The sequence below is a fragment of the Pleurodeles waltl genome, chromosome 2_2 (genome assembly GCF_031143425.1).
Source record: "Pleurodeles waltl isolate 20211129_DDA chromosome 2_2, aPleWal1.hap1.20221129, whole genome shotgun sequence".
Lineage (NCBI taxonomy): Eukaryota > Metazoa > Chordata > Amphibia > Caudata > Salamandridae > Pleurodeles > Pleurodeles waltl.
This window is the reverse complement of record NC_090439.1, coordinates 214,237,909-214,254,310: the sequence shown is the minus strand read 5'-3', so window position 1 is coordinate 214,254,310 and position 16,402 is coordinate 214,237,909. Positions and strand designations below refer to the sequence as shown.

Sequence of the window (16,402 nt, the reverse complement as noted above, 5' to 3'; positions counted from 1 at the left end):
TCACACCTTCCCAAAACACCAGCCTACTTTGCACACCTGCATTAGATGCTTGTAAACTGGGGGGCTTATTTACAAACCTGTGTGCCGCTGATGCGTCACTTTTTATGGCGCACCGGCAGTGCATTGTGCGATACCATATCTACAAGGTCATGCAAAGCCACTTATGCCAGATATGGTGTAAGGCACACAGCACAAGTCACTGCGTTGCCTTTCACTGTATCCGGGAGGCATTCCATGGGCGCTGCAGTGGATTTTACTAAGCAACACCCATAGGTTTTGGTGCATTCCCGGATTTACCAGGCATTGTAAATCTGCGAATGTGTCAAAATCTTACGCCTCCCCAGGGGAGGCGCAACAAGGAGAAATATCTTTACTTCTGCTTGCATTTTGCAGCACACATAGAAAGAGGAAAAAGGCTCCATGGATTCTTTTTGTGCAGGAAGGTATTCCGTCCTGCATAGAAACAATCCTTTCTGTGACGCAGGCTTCCCTGCACCATGATGCAAAGTTGCCTGTGTTGGCGTTAGGCAGCCCATTGTGCACCAGAGTAGGGGGAGAGGACAGAAATGCGAGGTATCTTGTAGATACGGCACATTTCTGCCCTTTCTCTGTGGCGCAGGACATGCAATAGAAAGAAATGGATCAAGACAACTATGAAATTTAAAGCAATATACATTTTAATAAACACTCACAAATAAGTTGCACATTTTGAAAAAAGAAAAAAATAATAATAATAAAATTAAATATATGTATGTATTAGAAACCTATAGATCTTTACTCTGAATTTGACTGTGAAAATATTTGTTGAGTAATCCAGTGTCACTGTAGTAACGTTTTAGACATCTATGATTGTTCGAGCTATTCTACTGCTGCATAAACTAGGAGTACAGTGTCTGACACATATTGTTCTTCCTCAAAAATATATGGATGCATTATTTCTAACTTCAGGACAATAACGTCATAATCACAAGTTAAAACAAAACTTTTTTAAATACTGACTACACTTCTCCTAAAATAGCATTATTCAAAACCTTTGAAATGTCCACTGGTAATATTACTTTCTCACAATGCCATTTTAAATAATTTAGAGCTAAAACTTTTAATATAATAATTATTTCACATCACACAGAAGTGCAACACCACGCAAAACCCAATGGTCTGGTGATTGGACTGTTCTGAGCTCTACAGCTGCAATATAGTTCAAATCTGTGCGCACTGGCTTCTTGTATATTGGGCAATAGTACAACGAGATGTCTTTGGTATCTGTAAAAAGAGAAAAGGAAATGGTTAGCTACAAAGCAAAAACATTTCTCTTCTGCTTTTTGGTCTAATATCTTGACTGGCAATCAGTATCATCCACCATTTGCTGTCACCCTCCTCCTCTAGTGTCCTAACTGGATCTGTCAAATGCGGTATGACACCACCACTTTGCATTGTGTGTGTGACACATCTATTTCACCTTTGTTTTAATAGACTTAAGGGCTGATTTAAGAGCCCCTAGCGCCTCCCTGCATCACTTTAGCAATTTTTTTTTTTACGCTAATGTGGCCCAACGAGGCCAAAATTGTTGCACCAAATTGACAAAGTGGCGCAATGCGTGCATTGTGTGACTTTGTAACCCTTTGCGCTACATTACGCCTGCGCCAGGGGGGACGAAAGAGCAGCGCAAAGAAATCTATGAGATTTCTTTGCATCATTTATTTTGGCACTTTTAACGCCTTCTGAGAGAAGGTGTTAAAAGGAGGCACACCATTGTTTACAATGGGTCTCAATGGGCTTTGCGGGATTAGCATCTAAATTATTTACGCTAATCATGCAAAACTCAGAACTAGCATCAAAAACTCTGACGCTAGTTCCCTAACTACGGCCCTGGTGCGCCGTATCTTAGATACAGGGTACACATGGTTGCGTTAGGGAGGCACTAGAAAAATGGCGCTGCACTGAATGCAGCGCCACTTTTCTTAAATCTGTCCTTAGACCCTGACTACGTGGGGGTCTGTGTTTTCTGACTGCTGCGTAAACACCTGTTAGTGCAGAAGTTGGAATTACGAAGTGTGTGGTATTTACTGCATCCAGTAACTATTAGGTACATTAAATAACTAACCATCTGGTAATATTTTGCCAAATCAAACCTGCCGGGAATTTAACAAGGGAGAGGTGTACTGTATTTACCGTACTATGCAAATTTTGTTGCGGTAAGCACCAAAATCTGCATGTTACTCCCCAGAAGCACGCAATATGCGCTATTTACTACACCTTCGAAGAATGGAGACATGGATGTCAAAAAGATGTAGATGTGCTAGGCGGCATTTCATTTTCAATACCATGTCACTGTGCTAATCTGTAACTTTAGTTTCAACTAACTATATAGATACAATAATGTAATTACAATAAACTCTATGAAGCCGGCATAAAGGGGACTGCTCCCGACTGGATCACATCCTACCTTCAAAAAAAGAACAAATGTCATCTATATTCCCACTTTCGCATCCAAACTGTACTTCCCAAAGCAGTGGGCCCTCATGGCTCAATCATGTCACCCATGGTTTTCAACATCTAAATGAAGTCATTACCGGCAACAATCAATCAATTTTAGCTCACATACTATAAAGACATAGGAAATTCAAAATCCTCAGTTGCCGCAGAGCCTTTGATCTGCGAATGATGTGGAGCCATCTCAAATTGAATATTTCCAAAACTGAAACACTCACGTGGCAAATGGAATAATTATAGCCTATTCTGCGTCTGGCCTTACAATCTAGGACCACCTCCCAAAGTATCCAAGCAAGTAAGAAACCTTGGAATTACCATGGACTCCAAGTTATCAATGAAATCCAAAGTGGCGAATTAGCAAGATCAAGCTTCATTACTACAGACCATCTTTATCAACTATGAAAAGGATACAACGGATTCAGAACTCTGCAACAAGACTACTCCTGCATGTAAAGCCTGAAGCCCATATCTCCCCTGCCTTGAGGAACTGGTTACAGGTTGCTAGAAGATCCACATTCAAGCTGCTCTGTATCACCCACAAAGCAATACATGGAACAGAACCGCTTTTCATCAGGAATAAGGTCACCAAATACATTCATCAAAGGAACCTCCACTCCAGATAGGCACCTCACCTCAATACCCCAGCATACAAGAAAAAAAAACACAGATGGTAAATCTTTCCCATTTCAAGCAGCCAAACTATGGAATTTTTTACCCCTAAACATAAGTTCCACAGATGAATATCTTATCTTCAGAAGACTACTCCAGAGGTGTCTCTTTCCCACATAGCCACCATACTCAAACACTAATGTACAGCATATACAGCTCTTTCCTACATGGCCACCATCTTGCTTTGGAGGATTTCCCCAATAGGATTAGGTATGTGTCCCCCTCCCAACAGGGAGGAGGCACAAGGAGGGTATAGGCACCCTCAGAGACAGAAGCCATTGGCTACTTCTCTCCAGCCCTAAACACACCCCCTACATATAGTATTTAGGGACGATCCTGAACCAGGAATACAAATTTCCTGACAACCTGAACAAGAAGAAGGACTGTTGACCTGAAAGCACCGCACAGAAGACGGCAACAACAATTGACTTGTTCCCAGCCCTACCGGCCTGTCTCCAGACCCAATCAACCTGCAACAGCGACGCATCCAGCGGGACCAGCGACCTCTGCCGACTCAGAGGACTGCCCTGCAACCCAAAGGACCAAGAAACTCCTGCGGACAGCAGCTCTGTCCAAACAACCAAGAAGAAACCATCTTTAAAGGGACTCCAGCCTCACTCCTGAAGTGTGAGTCCCCAACACTCTACACCCAACGCCCCAGGCTTGTGTCCAGAGAAACCAACGCTGCAGCGACTAACCTCAGGCGACTACCACGACGTGGACTCCCTGAGACGACCTCCCTGCATCCCCCACGGCGATGCCTGCAGAGAGAATCCAGAGGATCCCCCTGACTGCGACTGCCCGGTAACAAAGAACCCGACGCCTGGAAGGAGCACTGCACCAGCATCCCCCAGGCCTGAGAGGAACCCACTACGGGTGCAGGAGTGACTGGCAGGTGGCCCTCATCTTTGCCCAGTCGGTGGCTGGCCTGAGAAGCCCCCCTGCCTTCGTCACCAGAGTGACCCCCGGGTCCCTCCACTGCTTTCAACGCAAAAAACGAAACCTACTTTGCACACTGCACCCAGCCGCCCCTGTGCCACTGAGGGTGCATTTTGTGTGCCTGTTTGTGACCTGCCCAGTGGTGTACAAAACCCCCTGGTCTGCTCTCCAAGGACGCAGGTACTTACCTGCTAGCAGACTAGACCTGGAGCACCCCTTGTCTTTATAGGTGCCTGTGTTTTTGGGCCCTCTTTGACCTCTGCACCTGATCAGCCCTGTGTGTTGCTGGTGCTGGGTGTTTGGGGTTAACTTGAATCCCCAACGGTGGGCTGCCTATGCCCAGGAGACTTAACTTGTAAGTACTTTACTTACCTGCTAAACTAACTTGTACTTACCTCCCCCAAGAACTGTTGATTTTTTGCAGTGTCCACTTTTAAAATAGCTTATTGCCATTTTTGCCAAAACTGTGTACCTTACTGTTTTCATTCAAAGTCTATACTTACCTATGCCAATTACCTTACACTTTATGTACTTACTGAATTCTTAATCTTGTGGTTCTAAAATAAATTAAGAAAATAATATTTTTCTATATAAAAACCTGTTGGCCTGGAGTGAAGCCTTTGAGTGTGTGTTCCTCATTTATTGCCTGTGTGTATAAAACAAATGCTTAACACTACCCTCTGATAAGCCTACTGCTTGACCACACTAGCACAAATACAGCATTATTATTATCTATTATTGCCACTATCAACCTCTAAGGGGAACCCTTGGACTCTGTGCACACTATCTCTCACTTTAAGATAGTATATACAGAGCCAACTTCCTACATATATTAACTATAGTTTTTAAAATATATAGATGTTTTGTAGGTCTGCTTAGCAAATGTATGTGTTACTTAAGGATAAATATACATTTATTATTCTATGATTAACATGTATATAGGTCACTGCATAGTTTTCATAAAACGTATTTGATTAGATGCTCATATATTTCTGTTTTATTTATCCGTCAACATGTAAATATTATAACTTTTTTTAAATCTACAAGGGCTTCACTATTGAAATATTAAGGAAAATATCAAGGTAAAAAAATTGTTATAAAAATACACAAATAAATTAGGTTCAAGCACAGCAACACTTGACAGTCTGAGTTTTTAGAACTTTAAATCTCAATATATTAACTTCCTCATACATATATACCCTTTCTATGGACTTAAGTTTCTAGACTCCTCCCTCCTTTATCTCTCCTTGGCTCACCCCGACCTCATTTTATTACTATAATCTCCCAAACAACCCTTTCTTACCTTTGAATAGATACCTGAGCAATACCATCCCCGGTAGTGGGCTGTGAAACATGATCACACCAACAAGTCCTGCAGGACCGAACTGCCAAAGTAGCCGTCCCTTCGGACCCGATTGTCCAGGCAGTAGTGTTTGGTATAATTGTGCAGAGATGCCCACATCGCTGGATGACAGATGTCCAAGACTGGAACGCCCGTGCTAGCGCTGTGGTAGCAGCAGTAGCTCTGGTGGAGTGAGCTCGCAAACCTTCGGGAGGTTGTTTTTTAGCCAGAGTTTAGCACATTTTGATGCATAAGAGTACCCATCATGAAATGGTCCTCTTCTGCACCGCCTTCGCCTTCTTTGCACCCACATATCCCACAAAGAGTTGATCGTCCACCCAGAACTTTTTGGTACAAACAACATAAAACGCCAACGCTCCTTTTGGGTCCAGACGGTGGAGTCTCTCTTCTTCATGAGAGGGATGTGGGGGTGCATAAAAGGTAGGCAAGGTGATGAACTGCCCGACATGGAAGGGTGTCACTAACTTAGGTAGAAAAGAAGCCCTCGTACGAAGTACCACTTTGTCAGGATGTATGGCCAGAAAGGATGGCTTAGATGACAGAGCCTAGAGTTCACTAACTCTGCGGGCAGAAGTAATGGCAACTAAAAAGACAGTCTTTATAGTTAAGAGCTGTAAAAGACAGCTGTGAAGCGGTTCAAACAGGGTATACATAAGGTATGTTAAGATCAGGTTGAGATCCCATTGGGGCATGATGAATGGGATAAGCGGAAAGTCATGTGTGAGGCCTTTAAAGAAACATATTATTTTCTTATTTGAATTCTGAATTATGTGGTTCCAAAATAAATTAAGTACATAAATTGTAAGGTACTTGGCACAGGTAAATATGGAACTTTGAATTAAAACAGTAAGGTACACAGTTTTGGCAAACATTGCAATAAGCTATTTTATAAGTGGACACAGTGCAAAAATCAACAGTTCCTGGGGGAGGTAAGTATTGGTTAGTTTTTCAGGTAAGTAAAGAACTTAAACGTTCAGTCTCCAGGGCATAGGCAGCCCACCGTTGGGGGTTCAAGTCAACCCCAAACACCCAGAACCAGCAACACAGGGCCGTTCAGATGCAGAGGTCAAAGTAGGGCCCAAATAACTTAGGCACCTATGGAGACCAGGGGTGCTCCGGTTCAAGAGTGCTAGCAGGTAAGTACCTGTGTCCTCGGGGAGCAGAAAAGGGGGGTTTTGTAGAGCACTGGGGGGGGGGGGGGTGACAAACAGGGACACAAAATACACCCTCAGCGGCACAAGGGCGGCCGGGTGCAGCGTTTGAAGTAGGTGTCGGGTTTTAGGTTGGAATCAATGGAGAGACCCGGGGGTCACGCTGGCGATGTAGGCAGGACACAGGGAGCTTCTCGGGCCAGCCACCGACTGGGCTAGGATGAGGCCCGCCCGTGGTCACTTCTGCACTGGTAGGTGGTTCCTCTCGGTCCTGGGGGCTGCGGGTGCAGTGATTGGTCCAGGGGTTGGGTTCCTTTGTTACCAGGCAGTTGCAGTCGGGGGGAGCCTCTGGATCCCCTCTGCAGGCGTTGCTGTGGGGGTGCAGGGTGGTCGACTCAGGGTGTCTACGTTGCTAGAGTCACCTGGGAGTCCTCTCTGCGGTGTTTGTTATCCTGAACTCAATCCGGGGGCGTCGGGTGCAGAGTGTGAAGACTCACACTTCTGGCGGGAAGTGAGAGTCTCTTTAAAGTTTCTGTTTTGTTGCTGTTTCTGGAAAGAGCCGCTGTCCTCAGGAGGTTCTTGGTCCTTTAGGTGCAGGTCAGTCCTCTGAGTTCTCAGAAGTTGCTGGTCCCGCTGGATGCGTCTCTGTGCAGGTTCTTTGATTCTGGAGACAGGCAGGTAGGGCTGGGGCCAAGTCAGTTGTCATCTCCATCGTTACTGCGGGGCTTTCAGGCCAGCAGTCCTCCTTCTTGTTGTAGGTTGCGGGAATCTGATTTCCTGGGTTTAGGGGCACTCCTAAATACTCAATTTAGGGGTGTGTTTAGGTCTGGGGGCCAGTAGCCAATCGCTACTGCCCTGGAGGCTTTGCTACACCCTCTTTGTGCCTCCTCCCGGAGGGGAGGGGGGCACATCCCTATTCCTTGTGGGGGAAACCTCCAAAACCAAGAGTGAGAGAAGTTGCTGCTCCCTGGGGAGTAACCTCCTACTAATAAAAGCAACAGGCTGGTCAAGGCCATCATCATTGGTTTGGGACAGGACTGCTCCTATCCCATGCTCAGAGGCATCAGTCTGCACAATGAACTGCTTTGAATAATCTGTAGCTTTCAAAACTGGTGCTAAACACACAGCTTCTTTCAGGGTGTCAAATACCTTTTGACAGTCCAAGGTCCAGTTAATTTTTCTGGGCATTTTCTTGGAGGTAAGTTCTGTGAGGAATGTCACTATGGATCCATATCCCTTCATAAACCTCCTATAGTACCCAGTCAAGCCAAGGAATGCCCTGACTTAAATCTGGGTTTTTGGAGCTTCCCAGTCCAGAATAGGCTGGATCTTGGGTTGGAGTGGCTGAACTTGGCCTCCACTTTCAAGGTATCCCAAGTAAACCACAGTACCTCCAAAACCCTCTTCAGGTGGACCAGGTGATCCTGCCAGTTGGAGCTAAAGACAGCAATATCATCAGGATATGCTGCACTAAAGGACTCCAAGCCAGCAAAGACTTGATGCACTAATCTTTGGAAGGTGGCAGGCTCATTCTTTAAACCAAAGGGCATAACAGTAAACTGATAGCTACTGCAGGAGCAGTAGTGGACCTAAGAGGAATTATTTCAGGGTACCTGGTAGCATGATCCACTACCAGTATATATTAATTCCCTGATGCTGTGGGAGGTTCAAGAGGACCCACTATGTCCACTCCCACTGTCTCAAAGGGGACCCCCACCACTGGAAGTGGAATGGGGGGGCCTTTGGATAGCCACCTGTCTTACCATTGGCTTGACAGGTGACATAGGAGGTGCAAAGCTCCTTAACCTTCTGGGACATATTGGGCCAGTAGAAATGGTTGACTAATCTCTCCCAAGTCTTGGTTTGTCCCAAATGCCCAGAAAGGGGAATGTCATAGACTAAGGCCAAAATGAACTCCCTAAACCTCTGAGGCACTACCATTCTCCTAGTGGCACCAGGTTTGGGATCTCTTGTCTCAGTGTAAAGGAGTCCATCTTCTTCCCAAGAGACCTTGTGGGTTCCACTGACATTACCTTTTTCTTGCTCAGCTGCTTGCTGTCTTAGGCCTTCAAGAGTGGGACAACTCTTTTGTCCCTTACACAACTGTTCCCTTGAGGGTCTCCCTGGCCCCAAGAGCTTAACCCCATAAGGCCCCAGCTCCATGGACTCAGTTCCCTCAGGGGATAGAACATCTTCCTGAGAAGAGAGGTTCTGTTTGTTTGGCTGTGCAGAAGCTGGTTCCCCAGTCTTCTTTGCTTTCGTCTTGGAAGGTTGGGCCATTATTGCAGACTCCAACATTTCTTTTTCACCCTGTGCTCTGCTCTGTGCCCTTGTCTTGACACAAACTATTTGAGTAATGCCCAGCATGGCTGCATGGGTCTTGAGCTCCACCTCAGCCCATGCGGAGGACTCCAGATCGTTCCATAGCAGACATTCTACTGGAATTGCAGAGCAGACTACCACCTGTTTCAAGCCAGTGACATTTTCTCATTCTAAAGTTACCATTGCCGTGGGATGGACTTTAGTTTGACTGTCAACTTTTGTGACTGGATATGTCTGTCCAGCCAGTTACTCTCCTGAGGAAACCAGTTTGTCTGTCACCATAGTAACATTGGCACCTGTATCCCTCAGGGCTTCTACTCTATTCCCATTTATCAAGAGCTGCTGCCTGTATTTTTGCACAGTAGACGGCCCAGCAGCAAGTGTGGCTAAATCCACCCCACCCTCTGAGACTAGTGTAGCTGCAGTGTGGACCCTGATTTGCTCTGGGCTCACTGGTGATCCCACCTGGAGACTGGCTATTCCAGTACTAACTGGAGTAGTTGTTGTGGGACATTTCTTTGGACAGACCTTGTCTCCAGTTTGGTGTCCATGCTGTCTACGGTTGTGACACCAGGCCTTCTTGGGATCAAAGTTTTTACCCTCATACCCATTTGTGGACTGTGAAGAGGCTCGGGCCCACCCTCCTGAGCAGGTTTTTGGGGCCCTGTAAAAGACTCATTACTTTTGTCCTTGGATGTCTCACCACCCTTCCCTTGGGGAGGCTTTTGTGGCCCATTTCTTTAGGTCACCCTCTGTGGAAGTGTTGGTCACCCTGGTCTTGACCCAGTGGTCTGCCTTCTTTCCCAATTCTTGAGAAGAAATTGGACCTAGGTCTACCAGATGTTGATGCAGTTTGTCATTGAAGCAATTACTTAACAGATGTTCTTTCATAAATAAATTATACAGCCCATCATAATCACTTACATCACTGCCAGTTATCCAACTATCTAGTGTTTTGACTGAGAAGTCAACAAAATCAACCCAGGTCTGGCTCAAGGATTTGTGAGCCCCCCTGAACCTAATCCTGTACTCCTCAGTTGATAATCCAAAGCCCTCAATCAGGGTAGCCTTCATGAGGACATAAGATCCTGCATCTTTACCAGAGAGTGTGAGGAGTCTATCCCTACACTTTCCAGTGAACATTTCCCAAAGGAGAGCTCCCCAGTGAGATCTGCTTACTTTCCTGATTGCACAAGCCCTCTCAAAAGCTGTGAATCATCTGGTGATGTCATCACCATCTTCATATTTAGTTACAATCCCTTTGGGGATTTTTAGGATGGCAGTATTCTCTCTGACCCTATTTATGTTGCTACCACCATTAATGGGAGTTAAACCCATCTCTTTTCTTTCCCTTTCTATGGCTAGGAGCTTCTTCTCCAAAGCCAATCTCTTGGCCATCCTGGCTAACAGGATGTCCCCTTCATTGAGGCTGTCCTCAATGCTCACAGAGGCACTGGACTCCCCTGTGGAAGAACCAGGCTCTCTGACTATGATTTTTGGATTCAGGGTTCTAGGAACCCCATCTTCCCTATTTAAGACAGGAGGGGGGAGCTCTTCCTCCTGTTCACTAATTTCCTCATCTGAAGGAGTATCCTCCATTTCAGAGGGGTGGTCCCTTGTAAACTCTGCCAAGAGCTCCTGGGGCTTTGCCTTGGTAGGGTTGGACCCAGTCTTTATCTGTTTTCCTGTCTCATCTGTGTGACTCATTATCACTCTAAAAGGTGAGATTACTTTTAAGAATCTAAAAACTACTTATAGAACTTAAATCCTAACGTTTAAACTTCAAAAGAAATGCTAACAGGGACTTACACAAGGCCCTAGCAGGACTTTTACAAATTTAGAAAAATAGTCAAATTGCAAAAATGAATTTCTCATGACAATTTTTGGAATTTTAGTTGTGTGATCAGGTACTGGCTGAGTAGTCCAGCAAATGCAAAGTCTTAGACCCCACCGCTGATCCACCAATGTAGGAAGTTGGCTCTTTACATACTATCTCAAAGTGAGAGAGAGTGTGCACAGAGTCCAAGGGTTCCCCTTAGAGGTTGATAGTGGCAAAATTAGGTAATACTAATGCTCTATTTTGTGGTAGTGTGGTCAAGCAGTAGGCTGATCAGAGGGTAGTGTTAAGCATTTGTTGTACACACACAGGCAATAAATGAGGACACACACTCAAAGACACAAGCACACAAAACACACCCTCAGCGGCACAGGGGCGGCCGGGTGCAGTGTGTCAAGTAGGTGTCGGGTTTGCGTTGAAAGCAATGGAGGGACCCGGGGGTCACTCTGGCAATGCAGACAGCGCAAATGGGGGCTTCTCAGGCCAGCCACAGACTGAGCTAAGTTGAGGGCTGCCTGCGGGTCACTCCTGCACTGGTAGGTGGTGCCTCTCGGTCCTGGGAGCTGCTGGTGCAGTGCTTGGTCCAGGTGTCGGGTTTCTTTGTTACCAGGCTGTCGCGGTCAGGGGGAGCCCTCTGGATCCCCTCTCCAGGTGTCGCTGTGGGGGTGCAGGGAGGTCGACTCAGGGTGTCCACATCGGAGTCGCCTGGGAGTCCTCTCTGCGGTGTTTGTTGTCCTGAACTTGAGCCGGGGCGTCGGGTGCAGAGTGTGAAGACTCATGCTTCTGTCTGGCTGGAAGTGAGTCTCTTTAAAGTTGCTGTTTTGTTGCTGTTTCTGGACAGGGCCGCTGTCCTCGGGAGGTTCTTGGTTCTTTAGGTGCAGGTCAGTCCTCTGAGTTCTCAGAGGTCGCTGGTCCCGCTGGATGCGTTGCTGTGCAGGTTCTTTGATTCTGGAGACAGGCCGGTAGGGCTGGGGGCAAGTCAGTTGTCTCCGTCGTCTCTGCGAGGCTTTCAGATCAGCCGTCCTTCATCTTGTTGTAGGTTGCAGAAATTTTTTTTCCTGGGTTCAGGATCGCCCTAAATACTGGATTTAGGGGTGTGTTTAGGTCTGGGGGGCAGTAGCCAATGGCTACTGCCCTGGAGGGTGGCTACACCCTCTGTGTGCCTCCTCCCTGAGGGGAGGGATGCACATCCCTATTCCTATTGGGGAGAATCCTGCAAAACCAAGATGGAGGATTTCTTAAGGCAGGGGCCACCTCATCTCAGGACACCTTAGGTGCTGCCCTGACTGGTGGGTGACTCCTCCTTGTTTTTCTCATTATCTCCTCCGGACTTGCCGCCAAAAGTGGGGGCTGTGTCCGGAGTGGCGAGCATCTCCACTAGCTGGGATGCCCTGGGGTGCTGTAACAACAGGCATGAGGCTTTGAGGCTCACTGCCAGGTGTTACAGTTCCTGCAAGGGGAGGTGAGAAGCACCTCCACCCAGTGCAGGCTTTTCTCCTGGCCACAGAGTGACAAAGGCACTCACCCCATGTGGCCAGAAACCCTTCTGGTTGTGAAAGGCTGGCAGGAACTGGTCAGCCTAACACTAGGAATTGGACTGGTATACAGGGGGCATCTCTAAGATGCCCTCTGTGTGCATTTTTCAATAAATTCCACACTGGCATCAGTGTGGATTTATTGTGCTGAGAAGTTTGATACCAAACTTCCCAGATTTCAGTGTAGCTATTATGGAACTGTGGAGTTCGTAATTGACAGACTCCCAGACCATATACTCTTTATGGCTACCCTGCACTTACAAAGTCGAAGGTTTGGCTTAAACACTGTAGGGGCATAGTGCTCATGCACATATGCCCTCACCTGTGGTATAGTGCACCCTGCCTTAGGGCTGTTAGGACTGCTAGAGGTGTGACATACCTATGCCACAAGAAGTGGGTTGATGCATGGCACTCTGAGGGGCATGCCATGTCGACTTAGTCATTTTCTCCCAAACCAGCACACACAAGCTATGAGTCAGTGTGCATGTGCTGAGTGAGGGGTTCCCAGGGTGGCATAATACATGCTGCAGCCCTTAGAGACCTTCCCTGGCCACAGTACCCTGGAGTACCATTTACAAGGGACTTATCTGTGTGCCAGGGCTGTGCCAATTGTGGAAACAAAGGTACAGTTTAATGAAAGAACACTGGTGCTGGGGCCTGGATAGCAGGATCCCAGAACACTTTAAATCATAACTGGCATCAACAAAAGGCAAAAAGCTAGGGAGTAACCATGCCAAGGGAGGCATTTCCCTACACACCCCACTCCCAGGCCACCTCAAACACTGGCTACAACTTCACTTGCAAAAGGAGGGAAAACGTTTGATACAGCTCAAACAGGAACCAATCCATCTCCCCCCCAGGACCTAGATTTCATCAATATTTCCAGCACTGCACTCATTTCCTCTACAGTTATCTCAGCCTCCAGACTCTCCATACACTCCAGTTCCAACTGCAGGAGCTGCATCCGCTGCAGGAACTCTCCTAAATCGTCATCAGGGACTGAGGCGCCAGCACTCGATCCTGCCTGCAAATGTTCCACCAACACCTGAAGGATATCCTTATGATTGGTAATCGTCACACCTTTGGCATTCCTGATGTGTAAAATCGGGGGAAATTCCACTTCCCTCTTTAGAATCCACGCCAATAATTTGCCAGATTTATCCCCCTCCCTATGCAGGCGCTGTCTGTATGATCTAGGTGTTACCTTATCTAGTGTTTCCCAGCAGCTACTGACTTTCTTGTACAACCGGAGCTGCTCCGGTTCTACCCCCCTTGTTGTTGGTTTCTGGTGCTGCAGGACCGTTAGATTGCCCTCCCATTCAGTAAGTTCTTGTTCCATTTGTTTACGCACCCCCAAGTGGTGCCTATACAGACCACTCTCAATACGGCCTTCATGGCCTCCCATTCCATTCCCCTAGAGTTCGTTGTGCTCCAATTCAAGTCCATATAATCTTTAATGGCATCCGCCATCTTGTCTCGACACACCGCATTTATCAGAAAATCCATAGGCATGCGCCAACTACATGTCACCCTATTATCAGATCCCCATTGCAACTGCATCACCACGGGTGCATGATCAGAGAGAAACCTCCCCAGATGCTTAATATCCAACACCTGTGAGCAGTTCAGTCCACCCAGAAGAAAACGATCCAGCCGACTATGTGTGTTATGCGTCTTGGAATGACCGTTGTACTCCTTTACCATCCCGGTGTAGTTCCCTCCACCCATCCCACAGCCCTAAATTGCGCATAACCTCTACGAGAGATCTCGTCATCAACGGTTTAGTACCCAATTTAGACGGGTAATGACCTTTCTCACCATCCAAAATGCAATTGTAATCCTCAGTCCATATAATAGGCGCATCCACCCATCCCTCAGAACCTCAGGTATATTATCATAGAAGGCGTGATCATCTATATTGGGTGCATAAGTGTTAAGAATAGTGATTGGCACCCCCTCTAAAGTGCCCTGTATGAGTACATATCTCCCTTCTATATCCGCTTCACTGTAAACGTGGGTAAATGGGACCCCTGGTGCATCCTATAGTCACACCTCTTGCATAAGAGAAAAGGATGAGGAGAACATCTGACCCTGCCATTTCTTAGCTAGTTTTTGTGATTCCTCCTCTGTCGTCTGTTTCCTGTAGACAGGCTATATGACCCTTATGGCGCCTCAGAATGCACTGTGTAGCGCAGAGTGTAACTTTTCAGTCCCCTGACATTCCATGTCAGCAGATTAATCTGTCAACCCATACCAAGGCTTTGTATCTTCCGCCCCCACCACCCTCCCAAAAGGAGGATGCAAGATTAGTACTTATTTCACTTCCAGCATACATACATCAACTGCTGGTGTGAACCTCAAACGCATGCAAACCTGACCAAACCGGATAAACCAATACCCCATTGCCCACCCCGAATGAACAGTAGAACAAACACATCAAAACATACTGTAGATCATATGTGTAAATATGTGTCCATATGTGTAAATGCTGCCAGAACAACAGCCTAATCCCCAACATCCCAGTTACTAGGTCCTACCACCACCGTGGAGTAACCACCTCCCACCCTGTATGCAATATACTTTGTGCCTGAATACCTGCCCAATCATAATCCAATAAGCATATTACCCTCCCCCCCCCTGTACAATGCAAATTCAAGTAGTGCCCATTCGAAATCTTAACCATCAACCCGGAACCCCCCCACTATACAGTACAGGCACCTCCCACAAAGACACAGGCCCCCCCCAAAGGGAAGCGCAACAGCACCGTCCAAGTAATGGCAACAAAATCAAGTGTCCACAGGGATCCTCTCCACTCCATGTTTGAGTGCCCCACTCAGTCCATCAGCCAGTCCAGGAACCACCACTGCCTTTGTACCATCCTGTTGAATCTCAATTCTATTGTCAGCATTGACACCCTGTGCTGTAGTGCCCTCCATCTGGCTCTCCAGCAGATCCTCCAATCTGAGCCGTCCACGCCAGAAACACGATGAGCCACCAGGCCAGTCCACCCAGATCTACCAGGAGTAACTTTGTCCCACATCTCCAGCCATCTCCAAACCTCATCCAGGCGTTAAAAAAAGTAGGACTTCCCCCCGGAGAGCACCTTCAAGCCTGACGGATACAACAACATATATCTGATGTTCACACCACGAAGTTTGGCCTTCACTTCAAGAAACCCCTTTCTAGAGGTCTGAACCTTGTTCGCATAGTCAGGATAAATTGAATATTTGCAATTCTCAAAGACAGCCTTGTCGGATTCACAGGCCGCCCGTAGGATAAAGTCTCTATCTTTGTAATTCAAAAGACAGGCAATGATAGCCCTCAGAGGTGCCCAGGGCAGAGGAGGTGCAACTAGAGCCCTGTGAGCACGCTTCATAACAAACACCTTGGACAGCCCGACCGGCTGCAGGACATCTCTTACCCAGCGCTCCACAAAGCCTTCCGCCTTGGCACTCTCTGCACTCTCCGGAAACCCAAGAAAGCAGACATTATTCTGACGGGACCTGCCCTCTGAGTCTTCCAGTCTCGCCTCCAGCATCCCGACTGTGGAAGTGACCTACACCATCTGTTTCCGCAAAGCACCCACCTCTGTCTGAAATTCTGCAATGGACCCTTCTGCCACTCTGACCTATCTGAAACTTTTCAGAGGTCCGCTTGTAGGAGGTTCACTGTCAACACCATTGTCTCTATCCTCCCCTTGAAGGCTACCCTGTAACCCTGTATAGCAGCTAGAAGTTCAGCTCACGACGGCTCCTCCACAATCACTGGGGCACCCAGAATATCTCTAGGCCCCCCTACACGAGTCTGGTGCTGTGGCGGAGGCAGCGGTGTGGTGTCCTGCTCCATGGTGTTCCCTTGCGACGTGGCCGTTTGCCGGTGTCGCCCCATCTCGCCGTCAGACAGAAAAATAGGAGGTATAGCCACTGTGCCTGATCCAAATGGGGGGTAACGTTTCCTTGAAGCTGCAACTCCCTTCAAATAATCCAAATCAGTTGCTTGGCTCCGTAGGACCCTCAACTACGGGAGGCCATTATGTCCCCGCTTCCATGCAGTCAGCCCCCGACTCAGGCGATCTGGGCGCGCCAAGAGGCTC

The 16,402-nt window shown here is 47.3% G+C and overlaps 1 protein-coding gene across 1 annotated transcript in view; it reads right to left on the bottom strand.

The window, feature by feature from the left end:
- Window positions 1-655: 655 nt before the first annotated feature.
- DNAH5 (dynein axonemal heavy chain 5) overlaps window positions 656-16,402 on the bottom strand; it is a 4,110,061-nt gene continuing 4,094,314 nt past the window's right edge. Inside the window, exon 79 of the mRNA XM_069219645.1 lies at window positions 656-1,263. Within this exon, the coding sequence (XP_069075746.1) occupies window positions 1,112-1,263 (152 nt within the window). The 3' untranslated portion in view covers window positions 656-1,111. The remainder of the gene's footprint in view (window positions 1,264-16,402) is intronic.